Source organism: Xyrauchen texanus, chromosome 46 (assembly GCF_025860055.1).
Source record: "Xyrauchen texanus isolate HMW12.3.18 chromosome 46, RBS_HiC_50CHRs, whole genome shotgun sequence".
Lineage (NCBI taxonomy): Eukaryota > Metazoa > Chordata > Actinopteri > Cypriniformes > Catostomidae > Xyrauchen > Xyrauchen texanus.
In genome coordinates, this window is record NC_068321.1 from 22104420 (window position 1) to 22124763 (window position 20344).

At 37.4% G+C, this 20344-nt stretch overlaps 1 protein-coding gene across 1 annotated transcript; it reads right to left on the minus strand.

Moving 5' to 3' along the window:
- Positions 1–917: 917 nt before the first annotated feature.
- Positions 918–19028, minus strand: LOC127637955 (mucin-2-like). Its single transcript, XM_052119228.1, has 28 exons — positions 18924–19028; positions 18731–18796; positions 18484–18519; positions 18064–18328; positions 17373–17487; positions 16317–16404; positions 15537–15619; positions 15159–15369; positions 11969–12094; positions 11723–11840; positions 11166–11304; positions 10975–11082; positions 10729–10798; positions 10259–10393; positions 9798–9962; positions 9351–9445; positions 9130–9259; positions 8788–9037; positions 8650–8690; positions 7855–7958; positions 7533–7684; positions 6812–6950; positions 5923–6030; positions 5597–5779; positions 5269–5508; positions 5028–5184; positions 4540–4668; positions 918–4361 (listed from the first exon to the last, which is right to left on the minus strand). The coding sequence occupies exons 1-28, from the start codon at positions 19000–19002 to the stop codon at positions 985–987; spliced, it is 6909 nt and encodes a 2302-aa protein (XP_051975188.1). The 5' UTR covers positions 19003–19028; the 3' UTR covers positions 918–984.
- Between the last annotated feature and the right edge of the window lie 1316 nt (positions 19029–20344).

Below are 20344 nucleotides of genomic sequence, written 5' to 3' on the forward strand. Positions count from 1 at the left end.
CCACAGTTGTTGTAATGGAATTTGTCGTAGGTGTTTCGGTGGTTGTACTTGAGGGTGTAACAGTAGAATAGGTTGTAGTACACATAGCTTCACAACATCTTACACGTATTTCGTAATTACGACATAATGGTATCAAGCCATCTGCATTGTCTTCGTTTGAACATATCAAACCAAAGGATGTATTGCAATATACTTCTTGTCCCATTTCATCCAAGGAGTTTTCTGGATAGTCTACTGCCCTACATTCAATCTCGCTGGGGCTCTGACAAGAAATCTTTGCTGAATTCCACAAAACAGTGATTGACTCTGTTTCGAATCCTTTGGGTTCTTCACTGGGTGTGTTGCTGTCAATCCAATTTGACCACTCACAATCACAGACATGAGGTGTTGTTGTAACTGTAGTTGAACTAGTTGTAGAGAGTGTTTCTGTTGATGTAGGTGTTATTGTAACAGTTGTTGGAGCTGTTGTTTCTGTCTCTGTAAATGTTTGTGTCACAATAGTAGTTGGTGTAGTGGTGGATGTGGTTGTAAATGTCTCTATTGATGTGGATATTGTTGTACCAGTGGATATACTAGTTGTAGAGGGTGTTTCTGTTGATGTGGGTGTTGTTGTACCAGTGGACATACTAGTTGAAGATGGGGTTTCTGTTGATGTGGGTGTTGTTGTACCAGTGGATATACTAGTTGAAGAGGGGGTTTCTGTTGATGTAGGCGTTATTGTAACAGTTGTTGGAGCTGTTGTTTCTGTCTCTGTAAATGTTTGTGTCACAGTAGTAGTTGGTGTAGTGGTGGATGTGGTTGTAAATGTCTCTGTTGATGTGGGTGTTGTTGTACCAGTGGATATGCTAGTTGTAGAGGGTGTTTCTGTTGATGTGGGTGTTGTTGTACCAGTGGATATACTAGTTGAAGAGGGGGTTTCTGTTGATGTAGGCGTTATTGTAACAGTTGTTGGAGCTGTTGTTTCTGTCTCTGTAAAGGTTTGTGTCACAGTAGTAGTTGGTGTAGTGGTGGATGTGGTTGTAAATGTCTCGGTTGATGTGGGTGTTGTTGTACCAGTGGATATACTAGTTGTAGAGGGTGTTTCTGTTGATGTAGGTGGTGTTGTACCAGTGGATATACTAGTTGTAGAGGGTGTTTCTGTTGATGTAGGTGTTGTTGTACCAGTGGATATACTAGTTGTAGAGGGTGTTTCTGTTGATGTAGGTGTTGTTGTACCAGTGGATATACTAGTTGTGGAGGGTGTTTCCGCTGATGTGAGTGTTGTTGTACCAGTGGATATACTAGTTGTAGAGGGGTTTCTGTTGATGTAGGCGTTATTGTAACAGTTGTTGGAGCTGTTGTTTCTGTCTCTGTAAAAGTTTGTGTCACAGTAGTAGTTGGTGTAGTGGTGGATGTGGTTGTAAATGTCTCTGTTGATGTGGGTGTTGTTGATACCACAGTTGTTGTAATGGAATTTGTCGTAGGTGTTTCGGTGGTTGTACTTGAGGGTGTAACAGTAGAATAGGTTGTAGTACACATAGCTTCACAACATCTTACACGTATTTCGTAATTACGACATAATGGTATCAAGCCATCTGCATTGTCTTCGTTTGAACATATCAAACCAAAGGATGTATTGCAATATACTTCTTGTCCCATTTCATCCAAGGAGTTTTCTGGATAGTCTACTGCCCTACATTCAATCTCGCTGGGGCTCTGACAAGAAATCTTTGCTGAATTCCACAAAACAGTGATTGACTCTGTTTCGAATCCTTTGGGTTCTTCACTGGGTGTGTTGCTGTCAATCCAATTTGACCACTCACAATCACAGACATGAGGTGTTGTTGTAACTGTAGTTGAACTAGTTGTAGAGGGTGTTTCTGTTGATGTAGGTGTTATTGTAACGGTTGTTGGAGCTGTTGTTTCTGTCTCTGTAAATGTTTGTGTCACAATAGTAGTTGGTGTAGTGGTGGATGTGGTTGTAAATGTCTCTGTTGATGTGGGTGTTGTTGTACCAGTGGATATACTAGTTGTAGAGGGTGTTTCTGTTGATGTGGGTGTTGTTGTACCAGTGGATATACTAGTTGAAGATGGGGTTTCTGTTGATGTGGGTGTTGTTGTACCAGTGGATATACTAGTTGAAGAGGGGGTTTCTGTTGATGTAGGCGTTATTGTAACAGTTGTTGGAGCTGTTGTTTCTGTCTCTGTAAATGTTTGTGTCACAGTAGTAGTTGGTGTAGTGGTGGATGTGGTTGTAAATGTCTCTGTTGATGTGGGTATTGTTGTACCAGTGGATATACTAGTTGTAGAGGGTGTTTCTGTTGATGTGGGTGTTGTTGTACCGGTGGATATTCTAGTTGAAGAGGGGGTTTCTGTTGATGTAGGCGTTATTGTAACAGTTGTTGGAGCTGTTGTTTCTGTCTCTGTAAATGTTTGTGTCACAATAGTAGTTGGTGTAGTGGTGGATGTGGTTGTAAATGTCTCTGTTGATGTGGGTATTGTTGTACCAGTGGATATACTAGTTGTAGAGGGTGTCTCTGCTGATGTGGGTGTTGTTGTACCAGTGGATATACTAGTTGTAGAGGGTGTTTCTGTTGATGTAGGCGTTAGTGTAACAGTTGTTGGAGCTGTTGTTTCTGTCTCTGTAAATGTTTGTGTCACAATAGTAGTTGGTGTAGTGGTGGATGTGGTTGTAAATGTCTCTGTTGATGTGGGTATTGTTGTACCAGTGGATATACTAGTTGTAGAGGGTGTCTCTGTTGATGTGGGTGTTGTTGTACCAGTGGATATACTAGTTGTAGAGGGTGTTTCTGCTGATGTGGGTGTTGTTGTACCAGTGGATATACTAGTTGTAGAGGGTGTTTCTGCTGATGTGGGTGTTGTTGTACCGGTGGATATACTAGTTGAAGAGGGGGTTTCTGTTGATGTAGGCGTTATTGTAACAGTTGTTGGAGCTGTTGTTTCTGTCTCTGTAAATGTTTGTGTCACAATAGTAGTTGGTGTAGTGGTGGATGTGGTTGTAAATGTCTCTGTTGATGTGGGTATTGTTGTACCAGTGGATATACTAGTTGTAGAGGGTGTTTCTGTTGATGTGGGTGTTGTTGTACCAGTGGATATACTAGTTGTAGAGGGGGTTTCTGTTGATGTAGGCGTTATTGTAACAGTTGTTGGAGCTGTTGTTTCTGTCTCTGTAAAAGTTTGTGTCACAGTAGTAGTTGGTGAAGTGGTGGATGTGGTTGTAAATGTTTCTGTTGATGTGGGTGTTGTTGTACCACTGGATATACTAGTTGTAGAGGGTGTTTCTGTTGATGTGGGTGTTGTTGATACCACAGTTGTTTTAATGGAAGATGTCGTAGGTGTTTCGGTGGTTTTACTTGTGGGTGTAACAGTAGAGTAGGTTGTAGTACACATAGCTTCACAACATCTTACACGTATTTCGTAATTACGACATAATGGTATTAAGCCATCCGCATTGTCTTCATTTGAACATGTCAGACCATAGGATGTATTGCAATATACTTCTTGTCCCATTTCATCCAAGGAGTTTTCTGGATAGTCTACTGCCCTACATTCAATCTCGCTTGGGCTCTGACAAGAAATCTTTGCTGAATTCCACAAAACAGTGATTGACTCTGTTTCGAATCCTTTGGGTTCTTTACTGGGTGTGTTGCTGTCAATCCAATTTGACCACTCACAATCACAGACATGAGGTGTTGTTGTAACTGTAGTTGAAATAGTTGTAGAGGGTGTTTCTGTTGATGTAGGCGTTATAGTAACAGTTGTTGGAGCCGTTGTTTCTGTCTCTGTAAATGTTTGTGTCACAGTAGTAGTTGGTGTAGTGGTGGATGTGGTTGTAAATGTCTCTGTTGATGTGTGTGTTGTTGTACCAGTGGATATACTAGTTGTAGAGGGTTTTTCTGTTGATGTGGGTGTTGTTGTACCAGTGGATATACTAGTTGTAGAGGGGGTTTCTGTTGATGTAGGCGTTATTGTAACAGTTGTTGGAGCTGTTGTTTCTGTCTCTGTAAATGTTTGTGTCACAGTAGTAGTTGGTGTAGTGGTGGATGTGGTTGTAAATGTCTCTGTTGATGTTTTTTTAGTTGTAGATGTTTCTGCTGATGTGGATGTAGATGTAGATGTGAAAGTGAAAGGTGTTGTTGTGGTTGGATAACAGTCAGGAACAACATTTCTTTTTATTTCTCCGTTTTCTTGACACACAGCTATTAAACACGAATCATGCCCATCTGTGGTGTTGTAAACAACTGATCCAGGCGGATATTCAATCCCATTATAAAAACAGTAATTACATATTTCTATTGTAACACACTTCATTGTCTCCTCTCTCATATATGGCCTCTCTGAAGGACACTGAGGAAAACATCCTAGTAGAATAATAAAAGTATATAAGAGATAGACAAGGAAATGATACATTATATTGTATTGATATATTGTTTCTGGACATTTTGGTAAATACTTATAGTACTTAAATACTTTCAAGTTAGTCTTATGCAAGTGTTTAGGACATTCTTTACAGTGTTTGTTTCATTATTCAATTCTTACCCTCAAGTGGAGGAATTTGAGGGGAGCAAGTTCCATTAAGGTTTTTGCAGGTTTTCATGCAGGATCCACAGGTTTTATAGTGCCACTCACATTCATTCGGAGGGTTGTTGTAGAAGTCACAGAATAAAGCTGTAAGAAGAACCACTTCATTCAGCTAAATTACAATGTGTATTAAAAATGAAGCATTGTGTCTTAAAGGGATAGTTACCAGACACAAGAAGAGATGTTAGTCTTAGTTATCATTGACTTTCCCTGCATCTTTTTCCATACAATGAAAGTCAATTGTAACTGAAGATAATAACTGTATCTTTTGTGTTCCAGAAATAAGGTAAATGACAATTTTCTTTTTTGGGTCAACTATCCCTTTAATCAAAGATAACACCTTAATTGTAACTCCATAACACCTTAATTCCCAATTTCTATCGAATTGTGTGCAGTGTACAGTTAGTTGATAGACAAAAAGGGATTTTATAAATATTTGGACTTACGACAAATGCTTGGGCTCCTCCATGCCACACAAGCTCCCATTTTTCGGCATTCAGCAGCATAGGCTGCCACCGCAGTACAGAAACAATCACAATCACCCCCAGTGTCACATGCACAAGTGTCCCTTACACAGGCATCATAATATGGGACAGAGTCCACCTACGGACAGGACAAACAGAAAAATAGAGGGTTACCATGGTGACTACACTAGATAAAAAATTTTTTTTTTATCCTGGTACTTACAAGTGAATGGCAATCTTTAAAGACAATGTTGTTGATGATGCTGCATTGTTTGATAGCCCAGGCACTTCGATGTGGCTTTTCTTCACAAGGGTTCATCCTGTTTGTCCCATCTGGACAGCTTGGATTCACCTTCCAGCTATTCCCAAATGCATCTGCATCTGCTACCTCTTCTCCATTATGCTTCATAAAGTCATTATTTGCATTACCATCAAAGTTCCCACACAGTCCACACACCTTGCCCTGCCATAGAGATCATGTGGATGGTGAGAGGATGAACAAAGGGTAAAGAGTGTTTGTGTAGAGTACAGTATGTATGGATAGTGCATACCTTTAAGCTGGGATGCAGTTGGAGCATCAGACTTGTCTTATTGTCCCAGATTAAGTTTAAAAGTTCTCTGACCTCAATGACAATGTAAATCCCGGCTGAATAGATTTGATATTCATAATCAGTGCCATTGGTTTCAACCTTAACGTTGACTCCATTCTCCTTGGTTAACATCATCTTATATCTCTGCAGGTATTTGAATAGTCAGTGGCATAATTAGTTAAATAAACTGAGTTATATACATATTGTACATTAGTTACATGCTTGTTGTATATTGCTTGTTTTAGGATACTTTAATAGTACACTTTGTGCAATGAAAATAACCTCACCCCAATGTAAAGATCGATGGACTTGGAACAAATGGAGTTGGTGCTGCCACAGGGGATGTTCTCTGTGACCAGGCGGAAAGAGGGACTGTGGTCCATTTCGCAATAATCCTAGAGTGGTTACATGCAGTCACTCAGTGTCAGAGAGTGAACAACTTAAAACTTTCAGAAGCATAACCATAACATTTATAAAAAGAAAAAGTTTTATCAAGACTCTGGTGTGGCAGAATCGTTAACCAATTTACAATTTTTTGGTAATGTTTGTCATGACCATTTTGAAAAGATGAAAGTACTTTCGTTTGGTATCCATGCCAGAAAGGGACATGGAACATGGTGTACTATGGTGTACATGTTACGGTTTTCATGGACTTCTGCAGACTCCACTTAAATGCATTACATTGGTAGTGCATAACAAAAGTTCGAAAAGTAGTCTAAAAAATTATTTGGATAACTTTACAGCTGGTTTAACAAAGTTTTTTCTAAAAATAGAAGCTTAATATTATTGCCTTTAAAGCCCTGAGTTCCACTTGCTTGGCTTACATTGTAAGTCTACTACTGTAAATGGATGTCCTGTTAAAGTTTATAAACTGAGGTATGAGTAAGATTTGTTTGTGGTAATCGACAACACGCCACAGATGCTGTCTATTGACATTAAGATGAAAATAACCCAGAACATTCCTTCAACATGTTGAAACACCCAAACAGGGTGTTTCTAAAGTATTTTAAAAATACATTAGAATTTTTTTCACCAGTGCTATTTTTCATTTACCTAGGAATACTTGTAATTTTCTGTTTTGTTTTAAACTAATAGAGATCAATAGCAACTTGATCAATAGCAATTTCATTAAAAAAGTTCTTCATAACTGGAAGGACATAGTTGAGAAAGACATACGTGAGCTAAGATGGATTCACAGTCTCCGTGGAAGGAATATCTCTTGCCATCAAATGTCTTGAAATGACCTTCACCATAGATGGTACAAGTGCCATAGCATGGCTTTTTTGTACAACTCCACATCCCATCTATGCATGTGCTGAAATATAGAGAACAGTTCACAAATAAATACTGAAGCATTGCATGCCATGACAGGCGGCTCATTTCGTTATTACTTTTTACACATTTTACACTTTTTTACACATAAAATACTAGCCAAGTCCTCAAAACTATGAAATAACACAAGTGAAAGTATCCTAAATCTAGAACTATCATATATTTTAACTTCTTCAGAATAGCTATACTTTGCTGAGATTACAGCTCTGCGAACTTTGTTCATTCTCTCAATAAACTTCACAAGCTATCAACCTGGGATGCTTTTAAAAAAAGAGTTAAAGGTGTTTCCATGAACGCTAAGCACTTTTTGTCTGCTGTTCCCTTATTATTCGGTCAATTTTGGTTTGGTAACAACATTTATACTGAAGCACAACTAATATTTGTCTACAAAAATAATTCCAAACATTTAAGCAAAAGTCTTTTGATCATGTAAACACACAGTAAATTCAGTCAAGAGCATCCAAACTCTTGACTGGTAGTGTAGGCTTTACACTATACTATGGGTGTTGATAAAACAAAGATGACACGGTTAAAACAAGTGTTTTAACATGGGTTATTGGCTCACCATTTGTTACAATCCTCTTGAACTTGGTCGCCAGGTAAATAGGTGACTCCATTGTGGATGCATCGGCAGTTTCTCTTCTCTACACACCGATCTTTACCATCTGCCAGAAGGCCATCTGGGCACATACATCCTGATACACACCCTGTACTCACCTATAGCCAAAACAAGTCAAGAAGAGAAAAATATTGTTCCCTGTACAACTGCTGTTACAAGACATATTTTGTTACTATAGCAAATAATACAAAATAGAAACTACAATATGGAGGCAATTATTTCATCCTTTTATCCATGTGTGCTTATCCATCAGTCCATCCTAACTCACGCAATTGTTTGGGTCTTGGTTCTGGCATGTTCTCTGACACTCTGTTCCTTTTTGTCTTGGTTCATAACTTGAGCAGTTGAAGAAGACCATTGGATCCACACAATCTACAAACAGAACAGGCACATTGATGAGGAGTGTATAAGTAGCACTGGAACAAATATTTTTCCTAATTGATATTTGCCTTGCTTTCCAGTAAAAATATCCAGTATAACTTTCTTTCTTTAGTTGTAATTAATATTGTGAGCTGTTTATTTCAATGGCATTTGATAGCGCCTCACTTTAAACCTTAAAAACTACCTAAAAGTAGCAAGTGTTCATACAAAAACGTGCTTTTTTTGCAACCAATGTGCTAAACAATGCAAGTTCTCATGTGGACGCACCAGCAACTTTGAACAAGCTTCTCTCATAGCGCTCCATGAATGTGCAAAGGTGACACTCCTGGGTCACTATCAACTGCCATTGTATTGAAAAGGTTGACAGCAGTATTCATTAAAATATCACATTTTGTGTTCTGCAGGTTTGTAATATGAATTTTGAATGGCATGAGGGTGAGTAAACTATGACGTATCATTTTTGGGTGAACTAATTTTTTTCAATCAAGATGAAGACAAGTCCTCTCATGACTTATGCAATTTTGCTTCTCATGCCAATTCATTATGTTTTAAGGATGTTAAGCTATTTTTATTGGAAAACAAGAGAATGTTTCTGCAGTGTGTACACATTATACCAGTGTTGTCTTATCTCAAGTCTGAATTTGGATAGTGGTATTGTATTGCAGAGAAAGCTGAACTTTACCTTCTTTGCTTGAGCAGTGTAATATGCCGAGATTACAGGTACTGTAATATGAAAAAATTGTTCACAGAATAAAAATTCGACCATAATGTGTTTTTTATTTTTATTTCTATTAATAATGCATGGAAATTATATTTGTACCATTTAACCCCATCCTTGAAGAATATTCCAGATGGCTCTATGACCTGGCTTCCAGAGTAACAAGGACATTGGTCAGCATGCACACAGCTGCCTGCATCATTGAGGTAGGTGCCCTCAGGACAGACACATCCATATACAGGTGTGGATAATTTGCAGGTGTAATCTTGCCCACTGAGAGAACGACAGGTGCTGCCACAGCTGGTCACGTTGTAGGAGTACTTCATGTTGTTTGAACACTCCGAAATCGTGTCTGTATAGCCAGAGACAGACAGGCATGCCTTTAAACAAATCAAGCCAATGAAACTATACATGCTAACAAACAAAAACCTATATAGCACTCACCACAGTGTTCTGAATCCATCCAGTCCTGGAGAATGATTCCTCTGGCAGCACAGGCATGGGCATAGGTGGACAGGGACGCGCACATACACTTCTTAATATCTGCACACTTACAGGTGTCATAGACGCACCTCTGCAAAGGACGGAAGCCAGATTGCATACGTTAAAGTACACAATTGTATGGTAAATATAAAAGAGAGTATGTTTTGTGCAGGAAGACTCACTTCATAATAAATCTCAGGACATATTTCTGAATGACATGGGGCAAAGGTTCCATTTGGGTTTGTGAGGCTGGAACACAAGTCTTTAGCGAATTTCTCTAAGTGAAAAGAATCAAAAGGACATTGATTACCTATGTGAAACATAGCAAGATTTTAAACAACAAAGATGTTAGGGTGATTTTCTTCTAATATGTTTAGAGTAAACAGAATTATCCAAATGCAACATATATGTTGCAAAACTAGTTACAGCATGCTTAAGTGTTTATAAATATAGGTTTAAATATACATTATACATTACATTGATTCTCTCACACACACACACACACACACACACACACACACACACACACACACACACACACACACACACACACACACACACACACACACACACACACACACACACACACACACACACATACTGTATATATACATATGTAGTTTATATACCTATTTCCACATTCAGACTACAGGGGTTTTCAAATGTGCTTTCAAGATCAGGACAACTGTACGAGTGTTTCCAAAAGTTGACAAATGTTGTTGATGTCCCCTCTGTAATGCCTGATTCCATTTTAAAGTCATCTTTTAGGACATTGTTATAGTTCCCACACAGACCTGAGAGAAGCATGATGTACAAGTAGGATTAGGATAAGCAGTTCACAAGAGAAACACACCGTAATCAGTGAAACCTAAGCCATTTGCAATTCAGTTCATATTCCTTTGAAATAACCATGATGCATATGTTGTTTAACAAGTCTTTTTCTAAAATATGGGTATGTAGTGGATGGAGTCCTTACTCCAAAAATGTTCAAAACTGTGATTCTGTTATGTGCTGACCGTGATTTACTGTACATTGAATTCACAAATATATATTTTAGCAAGCATCTAGATGACTGTCTGAATGAACTCACCACTCAGTTTCCCTTGCTCTTCAGGGCTGGCTACAATATACAACTGCATGACTGGAGCCAACTGGATCTCTAGACGAAGACTCTTCAAATCAGCAATGATGAAGGATGAAGAGGGCTGGAAGATGACCGCACCATCTGTGACAAGAAATTAATGGGTAATAAAAAAGCATTGATTTGACAATGGTAATTATTTGGGGCTTTTTTTTCTTAATAAATATTTGAAGATTGACTGCCTCTTATCACTATACAATGTTGTTATATGAGAAAGAAGTGCTTGAATATTCTTCCATTCTAAACTTATAATTGTATGTATCATGGAAGGAAGGAAGTCATACAGGTTTGAAACAACATGAAGGTGAGTAAATACTGTATTTTCATTTTTGAATAAACTATTCCTTTAATAATGAAGAAGGTATAGACATTTTTATGTACAAGTCTGATATTGAGGTCCCTCATATTTGACTACCAACCTATGTAGGCAGGAAGTCCATATGGGCTGTTTCCATTCAGTGTCACAGTTCCACCAGAAGAAAAACTAATCTGTTTCATAAGTAAAAGAGAAAACACAATTATGTTTTGTAATTGATAAGCGTAATTAATTTTTGGGATTATGTTGCTTTCAATCATCACCCTAACACTTACCCCAAGTAAAATAATTTGTGAAAATATCTAAGAATTAAAATAATAATATAATTCTAAACAATTACAGTGCTTACAGTGGTTCCGGAGACGACAAGGGTAACCGAATTTAGACAAGTGTCTGTTCGGGCTGGATCACACTTTGCCAGATTTCCCAGGACAGCAATATCACTATCACTGGAGTGCTAAAAACAAAGAGAATTAATCATTTCAGGAAGTACCGTGAGGTGAAAGTAAAGGTGCATTTGCTTCATAGAGAATCACAGACCTTAGTGAGGATGTAATCACAGCTGCCGCTGAAGGTGAAGCTTTTTCCATCATAAGTGGTGATGTGAGACCCTCCAACAACAGAGCAGATTCCGGGACATTCCAGATCCATGCAATTCCAATATCCAGCAGCACACACACTGGTGCAATATGGCAGCAATATTATTGTGGGTCCATTCTGTCAAATTCAATTGGCTGGTGCACGTGTATGTGTAACTACTGTATAATTATCTGTGTGTATAGTGTTCCCGTATCTCAACTGATCAAAAAAATCATTAAATATTAGAAGCCAATCCAAAGTCTTCTCCATTGTAGAAAAAAAATGTGTGTGTGTGGGCATGTTTATGTGGTTTATGAGGACATTTCTAGTGTCCCCATAATTTAAATAGCTTAAAAAATATGTTAAACGATGTTTTATTGAAAATGTAATATTGCAGAATGTTTTTTGTGAATGTTTATGTTTTTTATAGAATCTATAGTTTGTACAGTATACAGTATAGTTTGATAGGTAGACCAACGTGTGTGTGTGTGTGCGTGTTATATTGATGACTGACTCACCATGTTTTACATGCTTGTGTATATGACTCTCCTGATTGGTATAGTGTACCATTGTGCTCACATGGGCACTCACCGATAAGAACACAACCACTGTGACCAATGTCATCTTCCACAGTGCCTTTACAAAATTAAAAGAAAATGTAGAACAATTTTTGTAAAAACAAATATATCTCATTTAAAATGATCTGCATGTGTCTAGTTCTTCCAGAACAAGCGAGGAAGGAAAATCCTAATCCTAAATCTTACCCTCAGGGCAGAAACAGCCATCCACACAGTGATCTTTACACAACTTGCTTCCTTCTGGGTCAGTGCAGGTGTCTCTGCATGGACTGCCACACTCCAAGTATTCCAGGTTTAGTGTGCAATTCTTCTCTGCTCGACAGAACAATACATAGTATATCAATACATATTATGGTTGCTGCTCTAGATAATTGTTTTACTTCTGTTATAATATGCAGGGTTTCTTCTTCCATGCATTTCACTGAATATATATATACAGTGAGGAAAATAAGTATTTGAACACCCTGCTATTTTGCAAGTTCTCCCACTTGGAAATCATGGAGGGGTCTGAAATTGTCATCGTAGGTGCATGTCCACTGTGAGAGACATAATCAAAAAAAAAAAAATCCAGAAATCACAATATATGATTTTTTAACTATTTATTTGTATGATACAGCTGCAAATAAGTATTTGAACACCTGTCTATCAGCTAGAATTCTGACCCTCAAAGACCTGTTAGTCTGCCTTTAAAATGTCCACCTCCACTCCATTTATTATCCTAAATTAGATGCACCTGTTTGAGGTCGTTAGCTGCACAAAGACACCTGTCCACCCCATACAATCAGTAAGAATCCAACTACTAACATGGCCAAGACCAAAGAGCTGTCCAAAGACACTAGAGACAAAATTGTACACCTCCACAAGGCTGGAAAGGGCTACGGGGAAATTGCCAAGCAGCTTGGTGAAAAAAGGTCCACTGTTGGAGTAATCACTAGAAAATGGAAGAAGCTAAACATGACTGTCAATCTCCCTCGGACTGGGGCTCCATGCAAGATCTCACCTCGTGGGGTCTCAATGATCCTAAGAAAGGTGAGAAATTAGCCCAGAACTACACAGGAGGAGCTGGTCAATGACCTGAAAAGAGCTGGGACCACCGTTTCCAAGGTTACTGTTGGTAATACACTAAGACATCATGGTTTGAAATCATGCATGGCACGGAAGGTACCCCTGCTTAAACCAGCACAAGGCCCGTCTTAAGTTTGCCAATGACCATTTGGATGATCCAGAGGAGTCATGGGAGAAAGTCATGTGGTCAGATGAGACCAAAATATAACTTTTTGGTCATAATTCCACTAACCGTGTTTGGAGGAAGAAGAATGATGAGTACCATCCCAAGAACACCATCCCTACTGTGAAGAAGGGGGGTGGTAGCATCATGCTTTGGGGGTGTTTTTCTGCACATGGGACAGGGCGACTGCACTGTATTAAGGAGAGGATGACCGGGGCCATGTATTGCGTGATTTTGGGGAACAACCTCCTTCCCTCAGTTAGAGCATTGAAGATGGGTCGAGGCTGGGTCTTCCAACATGACAATGACCCGAAGCACACAGCCAGGATAACCAAGGAGTGGCTCTGTAAGAAGCATATCAAGGTTCTGGCGTGGCCTAGCCAGTCTCCAGAACTAAACCCAATAGAGAATCTTTGGAGTGAGCTCAAACTCCGTGTTTCTCAGCGACAGCCCAGAAACCTGACTGATCTAGAGAAGATCTGTGTGGAGGAGTGGTCAAACGTTTCCTGTAGTTTTTCACCAGGTTTGCACACACTGCAGGAGGGATTTTGGCCCTCTGTAATTGCAAACAAAGGCTACTGTACCAAATATTAACATTGATTTTCTCAGGTGTTCAAATACTTATTTGCAGCTGTATCATACAAATAAATAGTTAAAAAATTATACATTGTGATTTCTGGATTTTTTTTTTAGATTATGTCTCTCACAGTGGACATGCACCTACGATGACAATTTCAGACCCCTCCATGATTTCTAAGTGGGAGAACTTGCAAAATAGCAGGGTGTTCAAATACTTATTTTCCTCACTGTATATATATATTTATATTAGGGCTGTTGATTTAACGCATTAATTCAGTGCGATTAATTTTATTAAAAATAACACGTAAAAAATTATTACACAATTAATCGCAATGCCCCCGGACCGTAATAAGGAAGATCCCTGAGAAATGCAAGCTTGTAGTACCACCTGTTTGCTCCAGAGGGCAGTAATTGAAATTTCAGCTGTATGGCAACACGCAGTTTATACAGTAAAGAAAACAATCCCTCAGCAGGCAGGGTTCACAAACATCCGTTATGTTCTTGCATTCAAAACATTTATTATCTCAAGATGTGTTTAAAGATTGAGTATTAAACTATATTTAATTTGACACAGTGACCTAAACATTTTATGTTTATGACGCAACGCACCTGAGATGCTACACAAGCATGTCTGATGCAGGTATAAATTGACAGGTCCTTAAACAAGCCCCCATAATAAATCTCCAACTGCCTGACAAATTCACTTGTGAAATGGATTGCTGTGAACTGTGTGCCAATGATTGACTTATGATCAATAATATGATAGTAAACAATATATTGTATTCTAAAGCCAATTTTTGTATTGAATTATCAATGATTAACTCTTCTGCCACAAGAATGTAAGGCATTATAATTATCTGAATATATATATATATATATCATTTTTTAATATTTAAAGATAACTATGTATAATTATTTCATATTGAATTATTGTTATATGAGGGGCTTTCTCAGCAAATATTTGTATATGCCATTAATCGCAATTAATCATGGGCACCATGTAATTAATTCGATTAAAGTTGCTTATATGTTTTTTATCACAACAATGATATTTCAGCTCTGTCGTTGAAATTGTAATTGTGAAAATTTTGATAATTTATGATCCCATTAGTAGCCAGCAACATCAGAAAAATGAAATGGCTACTGCAATGAATATATGTGTGATATGCAAAATATGGTTATTTTATCAGCACCATAAGCTGTGAACCATTGCCAGATATTCCGTCTCACGTTGGTGTCCATTCAATAGCTGGACCTCAAGTGGGAATCATCCTGTATCTGTTCATTCTTAATTGCAGTTTAATGCTAGATTTGAAAATATTTATAATAAATATTTAACATGATAGTACATGTTGTTGTTTGTGACCAATATTGATTCTTAGGCAAGAAGTAGGAGTTTTGTCCCAGTTATCAAGAATCAGTGATTTACTGGATGACATAAAGTGGTCCTTTTAAAAAGGCAACACAGAAAAGAAAATTATGTCTTTTTCAAAAGTGTGTTTATTTATACCCATAAATATGTGTTTGTCTAATTCCAACTTTATGATTTCTGTAAATGACTATACTCACGACAGAGCTGGTCTGTTCTCCATGTTCCTGGTCTGCCACCTGCATGCGTGCACTGTCGTGAAATCTCTGTGAGTGTGTCGCAGAGACAGTCGTGTTTCCCGTAACATTGACACAGGTCGTTTACACAGGTCTTTTCATATGAACTCATGTCCAAGACACGGTGACAATCATCAAACCCCGAACTGCTGAGATACTGCTGACAAATTCTTGTCTGGGAGACAAAATAAACCATTTCAGGGGACACAGTCAAAGGTACCAATGTTTCAATTGGTAAATAAGATGAAACAGTCCATAGGTTCACATTCTATTTGATAATTTCAAGAAATGTCCCATATTTGTTGAAATAGTTAAAACAATCCTGATTTGATTTAATTATACCTGGTTTATACAGTTATCAATGGGGTCAAGTGTAATGTCCTCACAGGATTCAGTTGGTGAAGACAACTTCCATGCGGCCAGGCCTGAGAAGAATTCATAATTGGTTATGCTAAATCACAATCAAATCTTAACATGGTGAGCGATCAAACTGTATATGTAAAGTACTGTAATTATTGTAAGCTAAAACATAAACTAAATGTAAACATTTTGGTAAACTGTAAAAAATTAAAAATAAATGGGAAAACCGAAACTAAAATAAAATTCATGTTCATTGCTCCAAAACTAACTAAACTACAACACAAACTGACCACAAATCTTTTTTTTTTTTTTTTTGTGAGCACACCGAACAGAATGCCACCATTTCAATGTCAAATTAGGTAAATGTGTTTATTACCTGTAAATTAATGGTGGTAAACATCTAAATATCTCAGTTAACATGTTAACTTTGGTAGCCCTTAAAAAGCTAAATATACTGAAAAACTTACATTAAAAAACAGGATAATAATAATACAGTGACAAATGAAAACTAAATTGAATGGACATTAAAATAAAAGACTAATATAACATTTAAAACTAAATTAACCCTAGTCTGAAGTTGACACAATACAAGAATGTTTTTTAACTTGTATTCCAAAGAGACTGAAAATATGTTTTTTTTTTTAGAACAAATCTATTGCATACTATTAAAGTTGATGTTCAAACGTAATCACTGTGACTAAATGGTGTTAAAAAAAAAATGCCTGAAAGAAGCAGGTGATTTATTTAAACCATCATGTTTACCAGTGTCACTGAAATCGTCCATTCTGTTGCCGTTAAAGTTTCCACAGAGTCCACAGGTCTGGCCTTGGTACTTTTCAGGAAGTTCAATCTAGGCAACAATAACAGAAAATAAGGTTGGAGACAAAATACAACATGGCGAATTCACTAAACACCTGCATTTGTTTAGCACACTGTAAATGGTAAATGGTATGCACTTATATAGCACTTTTTTTTAACCTTAGAGGTTCCCAAATCGCTTTACACTGTGTCCCAATCACCCATTCACACACACATTCACACTCATACAACAATGGCGGCAGAGCTGCCATGCAAGGTGCTATCCTGCCATTGGGAGCATACAAGGTTCAGTGTCTTGCCCAAGGACACTTCGGCATGTGAAGTCGTGTGGGCCGGGAATCGAACCGTCAACCCTGCGATTGGCAGCCGACCCGCTCTACCACCTGAGCCACAGCCACCCCCTGTTTATTTATAATTGGGTGCTAAAACAATGCAGACAGCGTGAACAAATAAACTAGGCTATTAGCTGGTCATTATATTTTTTTTATTTATGACCATAAGAAATACCAGCAAAGAAAAATAGAAAGCAGCAATAAAAAAAAATCAAAGCAAATTTGCTAAACTTGTTGATTCACTGTTGCTTATTTAGGCAATCCTTATTTGATTGCTTAATGGTGTACAAACTGACAACATATCCACACACTGCTTTTATAAGAAGCCTAAGATCAGGCTAAGAGTTACAGGAATAGTTCACATAAAGATGACATTTCTGTTGTAATGTACCCTCCCTCCAAAACTTCCAAACCTGTATAAATTTATTCCAGGAAACACAAAGAATCTTATGCAGAATGTTCTAACGGACTTTTTCAAATATGTTTTCCATACTATGAAAGTAAATGGTGACAAGGGCTGTCATACTACCAAACATCTCATTTGTGTTCCACGGAATAAAGAAAATCATACGGGCATGGAACAACATGTGGGTGAGTAAATTATTTTTGGTTAACAATCCCAAGAAGGTAAGGAATACTTAAACATAGAGATATTATTAACTCATACCAATACTGACTGGTCTTCCTCCCAATAGACAGTCACTCCATGTTTGTTAGTGATTTTGAGACTTGATCGGCTTCCCTCAATTTTAATTCCATTCTTATAGGTTGGAATAGACACCCTGTAAGAGTAAGTTTCAGAAAGCATTAGGTCACAAAAATTGAGAGTCTTAGTTTTTCAATCTGAAATAAAGACCCTCTTGAGAAATTTAAAAAGGCATCACATGTCCAAAAGTCTGGGACCACATTTAAAAGAGAAGTTTCAGGAGTTCTGACGTAAAATAAAGAAATATTTACAGTTCAATGTCACTAATAAAATGTAAGCAATTTTGTGACATTGACCATGATAACTCCTTAGTACATCAGATGCCCTTGGTGCTCTTTGGAGATGCTCTTAGGAGCATTTGCAACATTAACATGGATCCTCAGGTTTTGAACAACCTTCTGGAGTCCATGCCAGCTCTAGTGCATGCTGCCATTAAAAAAGGGGGACATATTAAATACTAAGACATTAAAAAATGTATGTAAAAAAATTATATTCAATTTTACACTCAACGTGTTATGCTGGTAATACAATTTGTATAAAATAATAATGCAATTTTAAAATAATGCAAAACAGAAGCATTTACACTAGTGGTCAGACTTTTGGTCCCAAATATAATTACTACGTTGTAGGGCTCAAGTGCATTTAAACTCACACTTCTTCATCCATGGTGATGTCGCCATTACTGAGTTTGATGACTGTCCCCTCCAGCTTTATTGAGACTGTGCTGAAAGTGATTAAGCCATTTTCTGTCTTTCTTTGCATTTGGATGTTAAAATCAGAAGATGTGATGTCACACATCACAGCCAGAACGTAGTTACACGTGTCTGGCTGTTGAAAGAAATAACCATCAAAGGTCTTGAAGTGGAAATTTCCCCATGTGCTGCAGACTGTGGACTGATGATCGGGATTTGGTTCAGCTGTAACAAGAGAGAGGTTATAAAATATGTGATCTTTGGTAAGAACTTTAAGTGAGCAAAAATACAGAACTTCGTTTTCTGAAGCGTGAAACATGACGCAAACATGATACTTAACTATCAGTTTCAAAGTTACAGTATATATTTGAAGAACCTACTTGTAGTTATGATCACATTTGTTGTGGTGGGGAACACTAAAAACAGAAAGGAACTTGTTGTCATTTCAGGTCAGAAACTTAAAAATGTTATTACAAATAGTAATTCTTTATTACACCTAATAAATACATCAAAAACATAATTCCTAAATGGAAGTATGATTACATTTGTTTTAGTACATAAAGCACTGGTGATAATTAAGTAATTACATAATTTCCTATTCTACATAACAAATAATGGAATATTAACCTTTCATTGTTGGCCAAAAATGGTCCATGGGATCTGCTGTACCATCTGCATAATCTGGCATAAAGTCTTTAAACATAGAAAGAAATAGATAAATAAAAAAATAAAATAAAAATAAAACATCCAAATAATATTGGGATTTGACCAAGTTGAACTTTTATTGAAATTTGAAATAACTAAGTTGTAATGTGCTAACCTGCTTGTGTTGACGGCAGTCCAATTAGTAGGATGGCCCATCTCAGCATCCACAATTGGGACATCATCACAGTCCCCATGGATAAATTGGACTAATCCACGTTCTGCTCAATAGCTAATGTGACCTATCTGGCAGGGCTTGTCCTTTTATAATGGTGTTTAGTTTGCTTTGGTACAATGTAATTTGTGATCAGAAGGTGGGACCCAGGCTTATGCATTATTGTGGTATGAAATCTTTCAATTAAATAAACATTTAATATATTGCTGTATTTGAGATTAAACAAGGTTAATACACACCTTGATGCCAAGATTCACTGTGTCACTCAAACACTGCATTTATCTCTGTTATCATCTCAAAATAAATAAGGATGTGGGTTCTAACTTAATGATCAAACTATTTGGTCGAGAAGTTTCATCATGACGCATTGTAAAAGTCACTAACGCCCTGAATGTCTACCTTGCTGTCGGTGGCTCTGGATCTGCAAGATCTGTCTTTCTGTATTTACTTTTAAGACCATTAAGAGACCCTATTATCCAGAGAGATTTAAAGAAGGTGCTTTATCTTCCCACATGAGACTGCCATGATCAAAAGGATGCAAAATGTTTTGCTGGTACTTAATACTAATTAAACAGACCCATAGGAAATAAAAATCACAAATAAGTCGCCTAAATAAGCACAAGATTAAATTACTAAATAAGCTACTTGAGACTTTTGCTTACATCTCCTGCTTCTCAGATGTTTCTCCTGAGAAAAAGCTAGCAATAATCTTATGTGTCACAAGTTTCAGAGGAGGGCTCACATTTGCCAAGATGTCAAAGTCTGTAATAAAAAGTAAGAGATTACAATATGAACTTAAGCTCAATACAAGTTAAACTCAATGTACTTACAATGGAAGTGAATGGGGCCAATTTTTGAGAGGGTTTAACCTGTTGATACGCAATCGCCCGCACGCGGTGGTGACGTCACTTTGCTTACATTTAATATATAATTTACTGTCTATAAATGTAATTAATGTTAACAAATTATACATCTTTTCAAAGGTCTAAGGGTTCAACATTGATATCCGATCTCTGTTTCACGATAGCAATGCTCCAGAAACTGCCAGGAGTACAAATGAAAACATGCAATATCAAAACAGGAATCATACATTTGTTATGAAAACACGATCACCAGATGAATCCAGTTCGCCACACTTGGGTCAATTGTCCATGACAAGCGTTCATTGAAAAACATCCAATATCACTTTTTGTCCATAAAATCTGAGAAATATTGATATATTCTCCATTGTTAAATGAGATCTTGTCTGAAAGAATTACCCTTAGTCGTCTTTCTTCAACAAACTATGAAATCTGAGCAGCATTCATGTTGTAAAACTGTATATTATCTTATAGTTTCATATACAAAATGAGCCTGTCTCCAAA